General features: G+C 43.2%; 1 protein-coding gene across 2 annotated transcripts; it reads left to right on the forward strand.

The window, feature by feature from the left end:
* The first annotated feature begins 2,981 nt into the window (after positions 1-2,981).
* CDKN2AIPNL (CDKN2A interacting protein N-terminal like) lies at positions 2,982-7,083 on the forward strand. Of its 2 annotated transcripts, XM_035105457.2 has the most exons (4): positions 2,984-3,249; positions 4,383-4,482; positions 4,837-4,890; positions 5,851-7,083. In XM_035105457.2, exons 1-3 carry the CDS (start codon positions 3,050-3,052, stop codon positions 4,846-4,848), a joined length of 312 nt encoding a protein of 103 aa, XP_034961348.1. In that variant the 5' UTR covers positions 2,984-3,049; the 3' UTR covers positions 4,849-4,890; positions 5,851-7,083. The 2 variants fall into 2 exon arrangements, with proteins under 2 accessions (XP_034961349.1, XP_034961348.1); XM_035105458.2 differs by lacking the exon at positions 4,837-4,890 and having other exon boundaries at positions 2,982-3,249.
* The last annotated feature ends 10,902 nt before the right edge of the window (positions 7,084-17,985 follow it).

Here is a 17,985-nt window from a genome sequence, read left to right on the forward strand (position 1 = left end):
ATCTATTGTTAGGATGCTGTCAGCTGGTCCTGAGAAAGGTTCCAACATTTATTTGTTTTTGCAATTGTAACCCTCATTCCTATATATGTCTACTTGGAAGTAAGTCCCAGGTGAGAGCATGCATACAATTTCAGCCTTATGCCAATCTATAGTAAATAATAAAGATGCATGCAAACCCGAGAATCTGCCTTCTTAAAGGTCAGTTTTTTCATAGATAGGCTTAAAACACAGACTGGCTTAAATCACATTTTGAAAAATATGACACCCTCGCTTATGTACTGCATCTCTGACAGACAGCACAGGAATCAAAGTGCCCCACATGGAAGACAGTGGTAAAGAATTGAATCCAAAGAGGCAAAGCAGAAAGGGAATGCTGCATGAAGCTGCTCTTTTTAAACTGAAGCAGATTATAGAAATTCACCCCCTCACCCCGACTGCTTAGAAAATGAAACCCACATCCATTTCACTGTTGTTGTTTTCTAAAGACCTCTGGAAGATGCCTGTGATTATTGTGCCTGGGTTGCTCCAGTACTAAGGGAAGCCTGCTGAACATTCTGCAACCGTCAAATACTATATAAATATTCAACTCCAGACATAGCTACCGTAACTTGTATATACATGCTGTGTGAGGATTTATTTTTATTGAGCACAGGCAACAGGAAAGCAATAATTTGGCCAACTCCTATGATGCAGTAGCTCAACCTCAGCTCATCTGAAGAATGACATTCCTTGCAAGCTGCTGAAGTTTGTGCAGCCTACTTCCAAGCATTGTTATTCAGAAAGAAATCCCACTGAATTCAATAGGACTTATGCCCTAGTGTTTAGGATTGCTGTCTTATAGCACAATCCCAGACATGTCTACTCAGAAGTAAGCCCCACTGAGCTGGATGGGACATACTTTCATGTAATTGCAGCCTTAATTAGCTAAAGGGTGGAAGGTGGGACTTTTATAGGAAATAAGACACAAGTGGGAAAGCCTATCAGCATAATACAAGGCTGTATAGAGGACTACACAGCTTAAATAGGGGGGAAATGTCATCATACTAATTGGGGATGTGGAGGTTGCATCATGTTGATAGAGATTGGTGCAAAGTAGCATGTTTTCAATATAAAAGGACTAGTAAATGGGGTAGCCAGTCTAAACTGCAGCTCCTGCTGCACCTTAGGGGAGATCAACAGAGAACCAGAAAGTGCCCGTACTCCCCCTTGATTCGTCCCTTGATGTATTAGCTGGAATGTGCTATAAGGAAATCTATTGGCTTTGCAGAGCTAATTACACTATAGAACATGGCACAGCCTTGTAGTGGCCCCAAGTGTCTTCTTCTCTTCTCAGATATTTCTGTTAAATTAGGCCTTGGGGATTTAGGGGACAGTGGAATGATAGTGGAAATCAACGAGGAGTTATTTTTACCTGAACAAATAGGGTTGCTGCAATAGGAGAGATCTGGTGAGGCTCTGGAATTAGTTTAGTTTCAGGGATTTAGGATACACTTTGCAATAATGGGCTTTGTGTGCACATTAGCCTCTGTAATGTGTGTGCAATAGCCTCTCTAAGTACAGCTAAGAAGAAGGGGAAATAATTAAAGGCCATGTTCTGACTATGTCATTTTAGATTATTAAGGATAGGGAACCTGTGTCCTTCCAGATGTTGTTGAACTCTTAACTTCCATCAGCCTCAGCCAGCATGGCTAATGGTCAGGGATGATGGGAACTGCAGACCAACATCTGGAGGGCCAGAGGTTCCCCATCCTTGCCTTAAAAATTAAAGATGTGGGCAGGAAGATAAATGGCTGCCATCCAATGCACACTTACACCTGAGTAAACATGCATAGCTTTGTGCTATGAAATAAGGCTTGTCCATGCATAATCTAATCCCCAAACCACATCATATGGTTTAATTCCCATTCAGAGATGGTCATCTAATGTTGTATGAAGTACACCAGAGGAAACTAAAATGTCATTCTTGAATCTTGTGGAGCATTTTATCTTTACCTGCCTAGCTAGGCTTCCATAGGATGGCCTGACTACTCTGTCAGAACTGTGGTTTTAATTAACGTGATGATGATTTGCAGTGCTTTTTTTTTAAAAAAAAGGTGCCAGTACTCGCCATGGAAGCTGTTACAGTTACAGTATTAACATTTTGGAAAGAAAGGTGCCGGTACTGTGTATCCTTGAATACCCCCCGGGGGGGGGAAGTACTGGTCAGCTGACATTTAGGAGGGTAGACTGAGTCTGAAGCAAAGATCCACATCGGGATACTGGGTTCAGGGGAGGATTATAATCCCTGTGGGGGCAGATTCAGGAGTGTGAGCACAAGCGCGGTCATCTCCTTTGTTTTGTAGTTAGAATTTGCTCTCTGCATCAAGGTTTACGCATAACGTGTGTAGGCACGTCATGGGCTCACGTTTCCCCAGAAGCTAAGCCCCTCAGAGATCAGTGAGTGAAGTGCTTTGGCAGAATCTGAGGCTTTAGTGCCGGGGGTGTTAAAACACGTAATCTGCACATTCCTTTGCGTGGATCTGGCGCAGTCAAACGCAGCCCCTCTCCTCCTCCTGTGAGGCGACGCAGAGGGCGGGAAAGGGACGCAGCGCAGCTGGCATCCCGATGACGTCAGGCGGGGCTATGGAATCACCAGCGTAGGAAAAGGAAGCCGGGGACGTAGGAAAACACATCAAAACACAGGATGGGTGGGGGCAGTTTCATGCTGACATCAGTGGGCGTGAAGAGATGTAAACGACGTCCATTTGAGACGCCTCAACTGAACTCGCGATCCCATAGCCTCAAGCGAGCTGGGAAACGGAAGATGATCCCATACGGCCCCACAGCGCATGCGCAACCTGACTAGAGAGCGGGCGTGGTGGGGGTTGCGGGGCGCATCCAGCAGCCGGAGGTGCACCGGAGGAGTAGAGAGGGCAGGCCAGAGCGGCAATGTTATTTTTCCTGTTTCCTTCCCCGCCCTAGCTTTCGAACGGGTGCGTCATATCCGCTTCCCCGCAGTCCCCCCCTTTTTATTTTCTGGCGGGGTGTAGAGGACGGAAGAGCGAAAGGGATGGTGAGCGAGGACTGTGAGGCCGAGTTCCCCGAGCGGTTCCGTTCCTACTCGGAAAACGACAAGCACTGGGAGGCGCGGCGTGCCTTCATCGTGCGCAATTATCCGCCGGGAGATGGGGAGGCGCTCTCTCCGCTCCGCGTGGACCAGCTGCTCTCGCTCTCCATGGTTTGGGCCAATCACATCTTCATGGGATGCAGGTACCGCCCCCCCCTCTCCCTCCTTCCAGAGGACTAGCGGCATGTGGCGGCAGAATCTAACTTCCGCTCTCTTGTATACCGTCTTTAATCCAAAGACCACAGGGCGGTTTGCAACATAAATAACAAAGTACATTATATAATAATAGTGAAAAAAGGGAATACCCACCCCACGTGCTTTTGCAGGCACGCACACATGGTTCCCTTCCATATTTGCCTCCCTGCGAGCTTTTTAACAGTTGCTGATGCTGAGAGTTGCAGCTAACGTGTCTGTTTCTGTCCGTGGAAATTCCCTTGCTTCTGTGGCCATATTGTAGGTTTTCAGTATAAAAATAATTATGTGACTCAGGTTTTGAAAGGCTCTGATGCAGCAGCAGCAGCATCCTGTACTTGTTTACAGTACTTAGAAGTTACAGCAAGCCTCAGTCTTGCTGTGTTTAAAGTATGGTTACCAGATTTTCCCCCCCCACACTGAATCCGGGGACACTTCTTTTCTTTTCGAAGCTGAGCAGCAACAGGGAGTCAGTAGTGGGGATGGTGAGGCAAAAGACCCAGGGCCCAAGCACACATGCATGTTGTATAAAGGTGCAAATCCCTTCTTTCGCACCCTGTGAAACTTAAATGTGCAGAGTTTTTAAAAACTGGGCAACGGCGCGCTGCCCACTCTGACTTCTGAGCCTTCCCCAATCTCCTGCCCCCTTTCCCCTTTGTTTTGACAGATCAGGAGAGGCCCAGGAGTCATGGGCGGGCTGGCGTTGCCCAGGAGGGGCGCAAGGTGTGTGGTTTCTCTGCCAGGCAGGGTGCAAAGCCCTTCTTTCGCACCTTGTGAAACACAGAGTTTTTTAAAAATGACAACAGCCACCTGCCCACAACTCCCGAGCCTCCCCGATCAGTCAAAACAAAGGGGGAATTGCAATGCAATTGAAATCCAAGAAGAAGATTGAGTTGGTCTAGAACCCAGTTTTCCTCACTCACCCTTTCAGCCTTTTCTACCTTTAATGTATGCTGCAGTTTCAGCTGCTAAAATTACAAGGGCTAAACTTTTTTAAAATCATACATGGATTGTGAGTATTGAGAACTGAGATGGAACAGCAAAATATTGGACAAATATTCAATTTACTCTTCTTTTTATTCAGCTACAACAAAGATCTCTTGGAGAAGGTAACTGAAATGGCTGAGGGAATTGAAGTTGAAGATGCACCACATTTCACAACCCGCGATGAGTTAATGAAAAAGGTGAATATTCAGGATTTGAGAACTCTTAGGGTGGGAAACCTGAAATGCTGAAGGGACCTACTTTTGAAAATATTGAAACTGGTTAGGATCAGAATAGGATTTCTTAATACACAGAATTAATTCAATTGGAAAGAGAATGTTGTTTTTGAGTATTTTATTATAGCTCCCCAAAAGTAACCTGGTTCTCTCTTGATCTTAGTGTTTTAGTACTTTGGAAAAACTGCTTTCATGCAGCACATTACATTGCAAAGCCGCCATTGGATAGAACCCTTTGACTTTATTTCATTAAGAGCTGTTAATTTATGTAACCTGGTACCGTTATAAATTAAACATTTTCTGTCTTTATGGTTGCAGGGGAAAGTGTGAATACATGCATGCAGCTTTAGGGAAAGCTGAAAAAACCTAGAGGTAGGTTAAAGACTACCAACATCCCTAGTTCCCTTTTACCTAATAGTTCTTTGACTTCCTTTACCCAAATCCTAGTTGTCCTTATTTTCCAAAGCTCTATTCCAATAGATCAATTTTTAACTATTCACAAAATGTGCAATTTTGAGCAAATGTTGCACCTAATTGCATTTTGATAATTGCATGACACTACTGCCTACTATAATACTATGGAAAATTGTCCCTGTAGACAATACATAGTAGGAGGTGAAAGCCAGTTTGATCTGTTGTGATTTAAGTGTCAGGAAAAGAATCAAAACTATGTAATGTGACAGGTATGTGCTGATCAGACTGTCGGCTCAGTTGCATTAAAAAAGTCATTAAAAATCTGTTTTGGTAATGCTAACACATGATAACGCTGTGTCCCATGGCTCACTTACAATCATTTTAATATATAGTAGCCATAGGGGAAAGTTAATGCTGACTTCAGCAACTCAAGTCATGGCAAGGTTTATGATTTATACTAAGCATAGTTATGTGCACATGCCACTTCACACCCACAGCTGGCCTCACACAACTGTAATACAGTAGTAACTAGTGTTGATGTTGATGGCTTATCTTACCATCAGCCATGCAGGTTGGAGCTGATGTGTGTTGGAGAACCACAGCATCTGGTAGGCAGGCCAGCTGCCAAGGGCTGAAGTGGCCGTGTGAATTAGTCTGGACTTATTTACTTGTTAATGACTTTATTTTAGAATCGCTTACAAGTGAGTAAACTGGGAGTACAGCTTTCGTTCAACCTGCAGGAGGTACATAATAAATTACAAACTTCGAGAACAATCATGCCCTGCTGCAGGATTTCTTGCAGCTTATTAAATGCATGACTAAACAAAACATTTTTAATAATAATTTCATTATTTCAGATAGATACGATTGTGATTGACTTAACTGCCCTCTACTGCACACTTTTCTTTTTTCTTTTAGAATCAACACTAGTGTCCAAAAGAAGAGATGTCAGGCTTTCATTATGCCACACCTTCGGCTTAACATGGAAGACTGCAATCCTGATACTGCAAGAAGGATCACTTCCAAGATGCATTTTAAATAAGGCTATATTTACACTGGATACTGATTTTAATGGGGTTGTTTTTTTTAATTAAAAAAATGTATATCTTGATTCAGATTTTTAATTTTTAAAGGTACTGAAGACTCTTATTCTTCCCCTTATGATCACCTGGCACAGAAAAGCCCTTCCAGAAATTGGTATGGTATGGAGGCCTGGTTCAAAGGTCTTCCCCCCAGATTATAACATGTTCAGCAGATTGTCTTCTCTGTGTACTGGTTTGCTAAAGATGAGAAGGAGCAGCTGCTCAGAGCAGAGAGGCAAATATTGTATCTAGAGCAGCCAAAGTGCAAATTTGCCTGTCTGTCTCTGCCTTGTAGTGGCAAAGAGAGTAGGCACTAGGATACAAGTGGTGCCTGCTCCATGCCCAGGTTCTTGACAAGATCAATATGCCTGCTCACTTATTGGAGACCAGTAGTTATGTGGTGGAGAGATGGCTAGGTGGGGAAGTAGGTGTCACCAGAGGCTTAATTTGACAGAAGGCATCAGCAGTAGGAAGAAGGTGGTGAAGGATGGTGTCTTTGTGGTTATCTTGCCAAGGTGGCACAGGAGGATGGTCATAGGATCGGGAGAGTACTGAGCATGAAACAGTGGCTTACTATGTCCTAGGTGCTTTAGGCTTTTAAAGGGATGCCATCAAGGGATTGATGAGGAGGTCATCAACAGGATAGAATACCTTGAAGGCATAGGGGAATAGAGTGTAGAGCAGAGCTTTCCAAACTTTTCATGTTGGTGACATACTTTTTAGACATGCATCATTTCGCGACACAGTAATCCAGCTTTACAGTACTAATAAACCAGAGGTCAAACTGACTCCTTTCCAGCCCTGCGAGGAGTGTGGGGAGCATTCGTGTGACACACCTACACGCTGCAGCCGACACACAAATCTGTCGCGACATAGAGTTTGGAAAGCTCTGATGTAGAGCATTGCGACCTGCTATCTGGCTAACCTCATTAAGCAGTGCCTTTGACTTGCTGGGTACACAAGGTGCATATCTGACTAGATATAGCTATAATGCTTAAGGGTTCTGTGATTAGGATGAGAAGGAGCGGGCTGCAATCACTCTCACATCAAGGAACTACTTACTTGTCATAACCGCACACACAACCAGGAAACGAAAATTACAATAATTCATGAACAATTAAAACACCCAACTGCAAACCCTCTGCTGGTTATTTCGCAACAGTGAATCTCTTGAGTAAATGAATTGTATTGTCAGCTAACTGATTTTATTTAAGTGACAGTTTCTGCCTTTGGTCTTTCAGAGTTCACTTTTCTGTGTGTTCTCTCTCTTCTCTTCCTTTTTCTGTATCCTTTCTTCATTAGGTCCCTTTTTCTACCTTCTTCATAACTTTCCTGCTTCCCCTTGTATCTTCTCTATGGCCTCTTACTTTGCCCTGCCCCAATTGTACTTCCTTCACTGAGACTCGCTTCTACCACCACTATTCCACGCCCCTCCCAATCGCATTGCTTGTTTTTCTAAGGTCCTTCGGAGCTGGCCTTGCGTACTTTGCCCTGCTCTAATGATACCTGTCCTCATGTATCCCGCATGACTGTGTTTGTCCCTTTAAGCTATTCAGAGCCACAACTTATCACACCCCCTGTCGTGAACAAGAGGTTCCACCACTCATGAATTCCGGAGGGAATGTCTCTTTGGGGCTTCTTGGAGTGCCTAAGACTCTTGTCTCGAAGTCAAAATCAGCGGAGCTAACCCATTGCCCCCCATTTGTAGGCATCCCAAACCCTTGCTTTGTGGGAATTTCACTTAAGGTCACCTTGACAGCATTACAATTCTCATAAGAACATAATAATACCCCTGCTGAATCGGTGGCCCACCTAGTTCAGCATTCTGTTCTCACAGAGGCCACTCAGATGCCCATGGGAAATCAGGAAGCAGGACCTGAGTACAAGCGCGCTCTCTCCTCCTGTGGCTTCCAGAACCTGGTATTTAGAAGCATACTGCCTCCAACTGGGGAGGTTGTTGTTGTTGTTTAGTCGTTTAGTCGTGTCCGACTCTTCGTGACCCCATGGACCATAGCACGCCAGGCACTCCTGTCTTGCACTGCCTCCCGCAGTTTGGTCAAACTCATGTTCGTAGCTTCGAGAACACTGTCCAACCATCTTGTCCTCTGTCGTCCCCTTCTCCTAGTGCCCTCAGTCTTTCCCAACATCAGGGTCTTTTCCAAGGATTCTTCTCATGAGGTGGCCAAAGTATTGGAGCCTCAGCTTCACGATCTGTCCTTCCAGGGAGCACTCAGGGCTGATTTCCTTAAGAATGGATAGGTTTGATCTTCTTGCAGTCCATGGGACTCTCAAGAGTCTCCTCCAGCACCATAATTCAAAAGCATCAATTCTTCGGCGATCAGCCTTCTTTATGGTCCAGCTCTCTGGGGTCCAGCTCAACTGGGGAGGTGGAAGATAGCAATTGGCGTTGGTAGCCATTGATGAACTTGCCTTCCGTAAAATTCTGGTCCTCTCTTAAAAAGTCATAAAGCTGATGGCCATCACTGCCTCTCATGGCAGTGAATTCTTTAGTTCGTGCGTTGTGTAAAGAAGTAGCTTTATTTGTCCTGAATCTTTCGATATTCAGCTTCATTGGATCTCCATGAGTTCTAGCTTTATGCGAGGGGGAAAAGCTTTTACCTTCAATTTTCTCCATGTTATGCAACTGTTATGTTGCCATTTACTTGCCTCATCTCTAAACTAAAAAGCCCCAAATACTGTGATCCTTTACTCATATGGGAGTTTATCTATTCCCTCAGTCATTTTGGTTCCCGTTTTCTGAACCTTTGCCAATTCTATGACACCCTTTTAGAGGTGAAGCAACCCAAACTGAGGCAGCCACTTGCAGTGCCACACCTTTTTGCTTCTCAGTACATTGCACCTGCTTGCTGGGGACTTTATTTACCTTTGTTCTAGCATCCAGCTGTTCTTCCAGTTGTACTGTCCTTACTTCCAGAACAGTGATGGAAGACTTGTATTTAAACTTTGGAGCATTCTCCATTTCCTGCAGCTTGGCCTTAAACTCCTTGTTCTGGATGCTGAAGCTGCCGGTGAGCATTTTCATTCTTTATGGGCTTTACTATCTATGTCTAGGTCTGCATTTATCTGGTCAATCTGAAGATCTGCTTCCTTTAGATACAGCTCAGTATTGAATTGTTCTTCCTCCAGTTCTTCCTCAAGCAGAGCTATCCAAGCCTTCAGGCACTGCAATCTCATCCCTCTCTTGCTGTGCCTGACATTTAGCATGTTCAACAGCCGCAAGTTCCTCCTTCAAACCGAATAACCTCTGCTTCCATGAAAAGGAGTGTGCCAAATGTCAGACGCAGCAAGAGAGAGGGAGGTCTTCTCATCCTCAGTGGCCTGTGTTAACATTTCATATAAGTATCATTCAGCTGTGCATTTAATCTTTCATTTCGGCCTGCAATTTTCAGGGCTGTTTGATGGCTGCCTCATGATACTTGCTAGCAAAGTCCCTTTGGGCCTTCAGATCCATTATTACATCTGTTTCCAGCCTCCTGGCACCCACAGCCATGGAGTGCTGTTTCCTTTCCTCTTCCCACTCCACTTCCATGTCTTGCACCTGTCTCATCAGCTGCTCCAGAGCTCTGTTCGACTTCTCCAACTAATGAACACACTTGCCAGCATCATTTTCCTCCACTGGCAATGTGCCCTGCTTTACCACGTCTTTGGCAGATAGGCCTGCCATTTTCATCAACTTTATCCTGTAACCCACAGTCCCTTCTGCTGTGTCATGGCTCTGTTCTTCAGCCTCGTAAATGCTGTGCGTCAGATCTGCTTTCAACTTTTGCATCTCCCTCTGTATCTTTTCCAACATCCTCTTCCTGCTTTCAGTTGCTTCAGCTCCTTCCATCTTGCCTCTTCCTCCTCTCCATCTGTGCACAATCAACATCACTGGACTCAAAAGCCCTGCAAGATTCTCTACAAAAGCCTTGTTTTGTTTTCAGTAAAGCTGAGAAATAATTCTCCTAAAAAATCCCAGAAGGATGTTTCCCCATTTGCCAAAAGAGCCATTTTAGTTTAATAATGCTATGTGTAACATAAACCCCTTCCAGAAATCTCTCAACCATTTGTTGTGCCTTGGGTTTAAATTCCCCAGACACTGTCCTGTTCCCTTGCATATTTTCCCATTAAAAACTGAGGGTACCCTAAAAGAAACAAAGGAAGGTTAATGGAGTTTGTTCCCTGGATCACTGAGCTGTTTGTGCTGAGATTATTGTGCTCTCTCTTTTTTTAGACTCCTAAATCCTGTTGATGCCAAATTTAATGCCTTGAATTTCTGTGATCAGGACCAGGCTGCAATTACTCTGAAGTTACAGATCATGCACACATTTCTTTCAAAATAAAATAAAAACTCAACACAGCCTACACTTAACAGGAATTTAAAACACTCCATTCCCCCACTTACTTGATAACAGTAAATTTATTGAATAAATGAGTCAATAATGTTAGTTAACTAATGCCATTCAGGTGACAGTTCTTGCCTGTGGTCTTCCAGTTATCAATTTGCTTTGCTTTGAACTCTTTCGTCCCTCAACTTCCTTCTTTTTTTTCCCTTTTGAGAAAACTGAAGGTGAAGAAGTTAGTTTTCTCATTCTGCACCCCTCCTCAGGTGCCAGTGTAATGGTTAGTGCTGGGCTAGGACCTGGTAAACCTGGGTTCAAATCCTCACTCAGTCATCAAGCTCACTGAGTGACCTTGGGTCAGTCACAGTCTCGCAGCCTATCCTTCCTCACAGGGTTGTTGTGAGGATACATGGGGGGGGGGAGAACCATGTGTGCCACCTCGAGCTCCTTGGAGGAAAGGTGGAACAGAAGTATAATAAATACAGATGTACAGCTCATGTTCTGAATTCCTTAGGAGCAGGCATAGCCATTGTAGCATTAGAGTTAGTATCCTGCCCACCAACCAAGCAGGTCTTCTTCAGGACCAGGAGCAGTTTCCCACACATATTCAAAGTTGGCACACTCTCTTATAGTATTTTGTGAGGAATGTTTGGCTAGTTTTGCATAACAGGAAAAGGTCGATACGAGATGATATGAGGCCAATGTTGTGTTTTAGGGTCAGATTCTCTCTTGCTAACCCTGTACACAATTCAGAGTTGCACATTTGGCAATCATTTTCCAGGAGTCAAATAAACAGACCATTTCCCACTAATGTTCTATAAATATAAAATATTTACTGACTACTTTTTTCACAAAGCTAAGAGATGAAAGAAGAGAAATGCTAGTCAGCTTTTTCATTAAAGCATTTTTCATGTCAAAATTTAACTCAAGAAAAAGAGAGGGGAATTTAATACCAGTGTCACACCATCAGTTTTTAAAGTGTGTATCCAAAAATTTACAAAGCATCCCCATCTGTCTGTAAAAAGTTGCCATACATTTTCTTTACTTGCTTTCATCACTTTTGAGATGGAGACTCTATATTAGAGACGGTGAAGCATAGATCAAAATAATCACATAAACATCCTAAGAATACACACATTGTAATGGGGAATGGAGCCAGGTTCTTTTTGTAGTTTGTCCTCATGTTACAAAATTCTTTTTGCCAGCTGATCCCCACAAGAATACAGGTTCACAGGCCTTTAAGCTGTTGTGTAAAGTGTTCTTTTTGAAACAAACTTGTAAAAATATTTTGTGAGCAGCTGTCTCCATACTGAACTGAATTTTGTGTGTGTTTTATAATAAAACTCTAGCATTTTTAATTGTGGTGTTTGCAACTGTGTTTTAATATGATAGCTGTCTTCAAACCTAAAAGGTCTCTTTCTTGTGTTGCTGCCCTCTGGACCTCTCATGGAGGGGGCACCCAAAGAAGGACTCGGAGGATGATCACAGAGTCTGGGGTGGAGAGGTGGTCCTTGGGGTATTGTGGTCGTGAACCATTTAAGGCTTTATAGCACTTTGAAATGGCCCTGTAAACTACTTGGCAGCCAGTGCAGTTGAACCAAGATTGGGATTGTATGCTCAAAGCATCTTTCTCTGGTCAGCAACTTGGCTTCTGAATTCTGCACCAGCTGAAGTTTCGAAACTGTCTTCAGATGCAGCCCCATGTATAACACATTGTAGTAATTTAACCTAGAGGTTACCAGAGCATAGAGGACAGAAATTAGGTTTATCGATGCAGTGGGGCCACCAGCTGAAAATGATAGAAGGCACTCCCCACCACTGAGGCCACCTGAGCCTCAAGTGACTGTAATGGATCCAGAAGTACGCTCAAGCTGCGTACCTGCTCCTTCAGAGGGAGTGTAACCCCATCAAGAGCAGGCAGTATCCCATCCATCCAGTCTAGGGAACCACCCACTAACAGTGCCTCACTCTTATCTGGATTGAGCTTCCGTTTATTGGCTCTTATTCAGTCCATTACCAAGGCAAGACAACAGTCCAATACGTACACGGTCACACCTGCAAATGTAAAAGAGAAGTAGAGCTGTGTGTCATCAGCATATTGCTGACAACTTACTCCAAAACTCTGGATGATCCCACTCAGCAGTTTCATGTAGATGTAAAACAGCATGGGGGATAAAATCAAACCCTGGAGAACCCCACATTGAAGGGTCCAGAGGGCCGAAAAGCACTCCCCAAGCATCACCCTCTGGAAATGACCATCCAGGTAGGACCAGAACCACCACAAAGTGGTGCAACCCACCCACTCTGAAGGATACAATAGTTGATTATATTGAATGTTGCTGAGAGGTTGAGGAGAATTAACACTTTCCCCATCTCTCTCCTGACAGAGGTCACCATACAGGGTGACTAAAGCAGTTTCTGTGCCAAAACCTCGATTGAAATGGATCTAGAAAATCAGTTTCCTCCAAGAGCACCTGGATCTGGATTTAGCCATTGTGGCTAATGCCCATTGATAAATCTCTTTTTAATGAATTTGTCTTACAACTACATCTTGTGGCAGTGAATTCAATGAATTACCAGTTTTCATGCTTTGTTTCACAATGCAAGTTCGGACCCTGTCCCTTTCTGGCCTATATCAATGGCTAGCCCATATAGTTTTGATCAGACTCCTACCTATAGTAGACCACAGGCTTAACATGAGTCAACAGTGTGGTGCAGCAGCAGAAAAAGCTAATGCTATTCTAGGCACATCAACAGAAGTATAGTGTCCAGGTCAAGGGAAGTAATAGTCCTGTTCTATTCTGCCTTGGTAAGACCGCATCTAGCATACTGTGGTGTAGAGTTCTGGGGGATGCAATTTTAAAAGGATATTGACAAGCTGGATTGTGTACAGAGGAGGGCGACCAAGATGATCAAGAGTCTGGAAACCAAGCCTTATGAGGAACAGTTGAGAGAGTTGGGGATGTTTAGCCTGGAAAAGAGGAGAGTGAGAGGAGATAGGATAGCCATCTTCAAATATCTAAAGGGCTGTCATATGGAAGATGGAGTTAGCTTGTTTTCTTCTGCTCTGGAGGGTAGGGCCCAAACCAATGGCTTCAAGTTACAAGGAAGGAAATTTTGCCTAGCAGCGTCAGAAGTTTCTAATGGTAAGAGCTGTTCGTCCATGGAACGGACGTTCTTGGAAGGTGGTGGACTCTCCTTTGGACATTTTAAAGCTGTGTTTGGATGGCCACCTGTCATGGCTGCTTTAGTTGAAATTTCTACATTGCAGAGGGTTGGATTAGATGCCCCTCAGTCTCTTCCAACTCTACAATTCTGAGATTCTATGAAGCTCACTGCATTGTGTAGGAAAGAAAATGGCAGCACTGGCAGGTCTAGCTGCTCAGGCTCAACTTCTAGAACTGTTGCTGTTGGGGTTTTTTTTTGTGGCTCATTGCCAGACAGCCTATAAGGAGTATTGAAAGGAGCCCTAGGCCTGCATGGCTGGACTCTATACGTACAGCATTGCAGGAAAATAAAAATGTTAGTGCTACTGCCATACCAAAATAAAAAGAAAGGCGGGAGCACAAGGCAGGTTCTGTGTCAGTTACTCATACCTATTTTCCCATGGTAAATCATGTGCTAGCAATGAGCCTGTTATCTACAGTGGTTCCAGTTCTTAGAGTTCTTCATATATTACATCCCTGTTGTTGTTGTTGTTGTTGTTGTTGTTGTTGTTGTTGTTGTTGTTGTTGTTGTAGTAACTTGTTAATGGTCAGGCAAAAACTTATATTTGTGTGACTTGGTCATTGAAAGGGAAGAGCACACTAATTGGCCACTGACTGTTTCTACATATTGGGACTGTGAACGGAAATCATTTTTTTATATAAAGAAGATTGGCTACATAAAAATGCAAAAGCTTAGTTTCTATGTTCCACACGCACAAAACTCAGCTTGAGATGTGGACATTAACACTTGCACTGTCTGTAACAGTGCCATAACTGTTCTTTCTGTTTGAAAAAAAAAAACTTCCAGGAGGGGGATGATAATGTGACAGTCAAGGGGAAGGGGGGCAGTGAGGGGCACTTCGCTTTCCTACCTCACCTCACCTTTCTCCGTTCGGAAAGTGGCTTCCATGCAAGTGGATTTCCCTCACAGCATTCCAAATGAAACCACATGTGATCATTTAGAGTGGATAAACAAAGCAGGGAAAGGGTTAAACGCCCTCTGCTCCCAATCACCTCATCTGAAGTGGCTATTCATGTGGGGGAAAGACTGTCAGGACAGTTTGACATGCTTGCTGTCAAACTGCTTCCAAATGTACCTATGTCACTCCTACCAGACATCACTTTAGGCTAGGAGATTCCTTTCCCCTGCTGCTACTGGTAGCACAGCTCCCCTGCGTGGAGTTGTCAGGTGGAGAGTACACTCTGCCACATTTCAGAACATAGGAAACTGCTACCTGGGTCAGGTGTAAGGAGCCTTTGGCCCTCCTGGTGTTGCTATAACTCCCATGCTTGCTGGGGTTGATGGGATTCAGCAGCACATGGAGAAGAACAAAGGTTCTCCACACCTGATCTAGCAGGTATTGCCTGCCTTCACTAGAAACAGTCTCTATTACATGTTCTCACAGGTTTGATCCAGGGTGGGTGGGGGGAAATATTCTCTACCACCCCCACCTGACTCTGGAAAGATATTCTCACTTTTGTCTGTCCCACTTGCAGTTCATGCTAAGCACAATTCCGCTCCTGTGCATATTTTCTTTGGTTGTGCAGTTCTAACCTACCAATAACTTTTTTGGGTAAAGTTATGACAGGAATTTGAACTACGGAGAGAAGCAGCAGAAAATTACTGCTTCATGTTTATTTTTTTAAAAAAAACCAACCCACAAAAACCCCAATCCATTCTCACATTTTATCATTTTCTTATGCCAGCAACCATTACTGATAGCCAAAAATACCCACCCTAATACCACTAGTTAATTGTGAAGCCCCTTTTCCTACTGTTGGGTTGTAAACTTCCACTATCTTGATCTGCTTTTATGTCTATTATTGTGAGAGAATATTAAAGTCCCTCTTTAATGTAATGCAAGTGATTGTTTGAATTACCACGACATCTTTCCTGGCTTTATATAAAAATGTTAGCCCTTGAGAATTTGATAACATTTCCCAATCCTTTTTAGAGTTTCCATCCCTTCAATTCACCAAGCAAGCATATTCTGTAGCCAAGGTAGTGTTTATCTTTCATTTAGCAAAGGCAGGACTTAAATGACCTAGTATGCCTGTTAATGAGAAGGTTGTTATAGTAACATGTATTCTGATATCAGTACATGGGTACTATTTATATAGAAGTAACATGATCTTAACCAAAACAAAGATCACACATGCATAGCAGCTAAGGAAAACTGAATTAGATGCTTGTGAAATAGCTGCAATGATACAGCACAAAAGAGAAGTCTTGGACTTTCTACTTTGGTTATGAAAGAATTGTACTTCTAGTCGGTGATTTTGTACAAATCGTTTCCCACCATGTTCAACAGAGTACACATGAAGGTAAATCCAGAATGTTTCCTAGTATTTGATTTTACTATTAATGTTGTGTCTTTCATAAATCTGAGTTTTCAAAGTCATAGTAGGAAATGTATTTTTTTAACTTGTTTCAGAATTGTAAATAAACTATACAGTTGAATCTTGCGACTAAAATGATCTAGGATTGCAATTCTTTAAACCAGAAAGTACTAAATGCATCTGAACTTTCAGGATTCTTTAGAGGTTTTAAATAAATAAAATCGTATCATACTTTTCCTTGGTTTTCAATTTCTCACCATGCAACACTGGAAATATTTTCCCCCCATAAAAGTACCTTAACTCAGCAAAAATTTGCTATCACCAGTATTCTGACGGCACCCAAAACTTTTACCTTTTACATTTAAATCCATGGAAACTGTTCAAGTTCTGAATGAAAGTCTGATTCAGTAACAGACTTGATGAGGGTAAACTGAAGCTTAAACCACACAGGACAGAATGCTCCTAGATAGCTGGGTTTTCAATCAGCCTTGGATAGGGCTGCACTCCTTTTGAAGATATAGTTTTAGGTGTACCTTTGCATTCAACCCCGAGCCTGGATGGGCTTTGACAGCATCCAGGAGTACTTTTGCACAGCTAATGCTAGTGCAAAAACTGTGCCTGTTCCTTGCAGTATCAGGCCATTGTTAGCACATAACTTACTTACATTTGGACTACAGTGAGACTGCCTTTGAAGAGTATTCAGAAGCTCAAGTTGGTTTTGCATGCTGCACCCAGTGAATGGGGCCAGCTATCAGAGCCATGCAGTTCCCACGCTTTCACAACTTCATAGGCTAGCAAGTCTGTTTCTAGGTAGAATCCAAAGTGCAAAATGTGTGGCCTGTGAAGTCCTAAATGACATGGGACTGTGTCATCTGAAAGTCTGCATTTTCCACCATATGAAGCGCATTTGATGGGAACTAAAAAAGAGAGAGGACCTTTTCACCTGCTGCTTGTGGTCTCTTGAATGCCTTGCCAAGGAAAAGGAAGATGCTAACCAGGCTTGATTACCTACCACCAGCAGGCAAGTACATTTTCATTTATACAGGCCTTAGACTCAACATCTGGCTTTTAAGTTATGTTAATATTTGTTTTAACTGGTTTTAGAGGTTGGAAACTGTTTCTCCTGGCTTGACTTTATTTTGTTGCTGTTCTATTGTACTGAGGCTATTGTTAGGCATCTTAAGACCCATTTACTGGAAAGGTGGGATAATAATGTAACAAGCAAAGGGGAAGCATCTATACAAAGGATTTCTTGTATTTGCTCATACCCATCATGACCTGGTCATTAGAGCTATCCTGTTTTCCTCCATCTCAATTTGAAACAGGTTTAGATTCTCATTTTGATTCTGTGTTAAGTTGGAAGCCTGGCTGTATTGATGTAGTTCGAAAATTTGCCTACAATAAGCAAGTTAACCAATGACTGCATCTCATTGTGTCCCTCTAGTCACAGAAGGCAGGAAAGCCATTTTTACTGCTCCTCCTTTCCCCATCTTCTCCCAAATGTACTAAGGAACTGCATGAAAGGTAACCTGGGAAGATTTGGCTTTTCATTCACAGAACTTCCTCTCTCCTCTGAGCGAAGAGCTTTCTGTAAGCAGAGGGGTAAAATGAGATACAAGGCAGAATTACCGCCTGCATGTGATTAAAACAACTCGGCTGTTTGGGCATATACATAGCTATGGCAACAGTCTGCATTAGTGAATGGTAGCACTCTCTGCACCTTGTCCACTGGCTCTGCAGTGAATGGTTTTGGCCAGTTGAGAATCGCTAATGTAATGACTAGTGTTAAGTTTGGATATAGGGCAATTATTTGTGAGTTGCCCATATTTGTGAGTGGCATGTCCATCTTTTTGCCACTTTATCCTATCTTGCATGACTGGCAGAAGGCAGCTTATATACCAAGCTCCCCAAATAAAGAGCACCATATAAGAAAATGTAAATAATGTCAAAATCTGTGTTGGAAAAAAATGGAGCTCCAAGTACTTCTCTACCACACCAAAGTGCTGAGAACTGTAAGGTTCTTCCAACACTGGTGGGGGAAAAATATCTTACTTAGGCAGAATTTTAGACTGCACATGTGAG

This window comes from Zootoca vivipara, chromosome 2, assembly GCF_963506605.1.
Source record: "Zootoca vivipara chromosome 2, rZooViv1.1, whole genome shotgun sequence".
Classification (NCBI taxonomy): domain Eukaryota; kingdom Metazoa; phylum Chordata; class Lepidosauria; order Squamata; family Lacertidae; genus Zootoca; species Zootoca vivipara.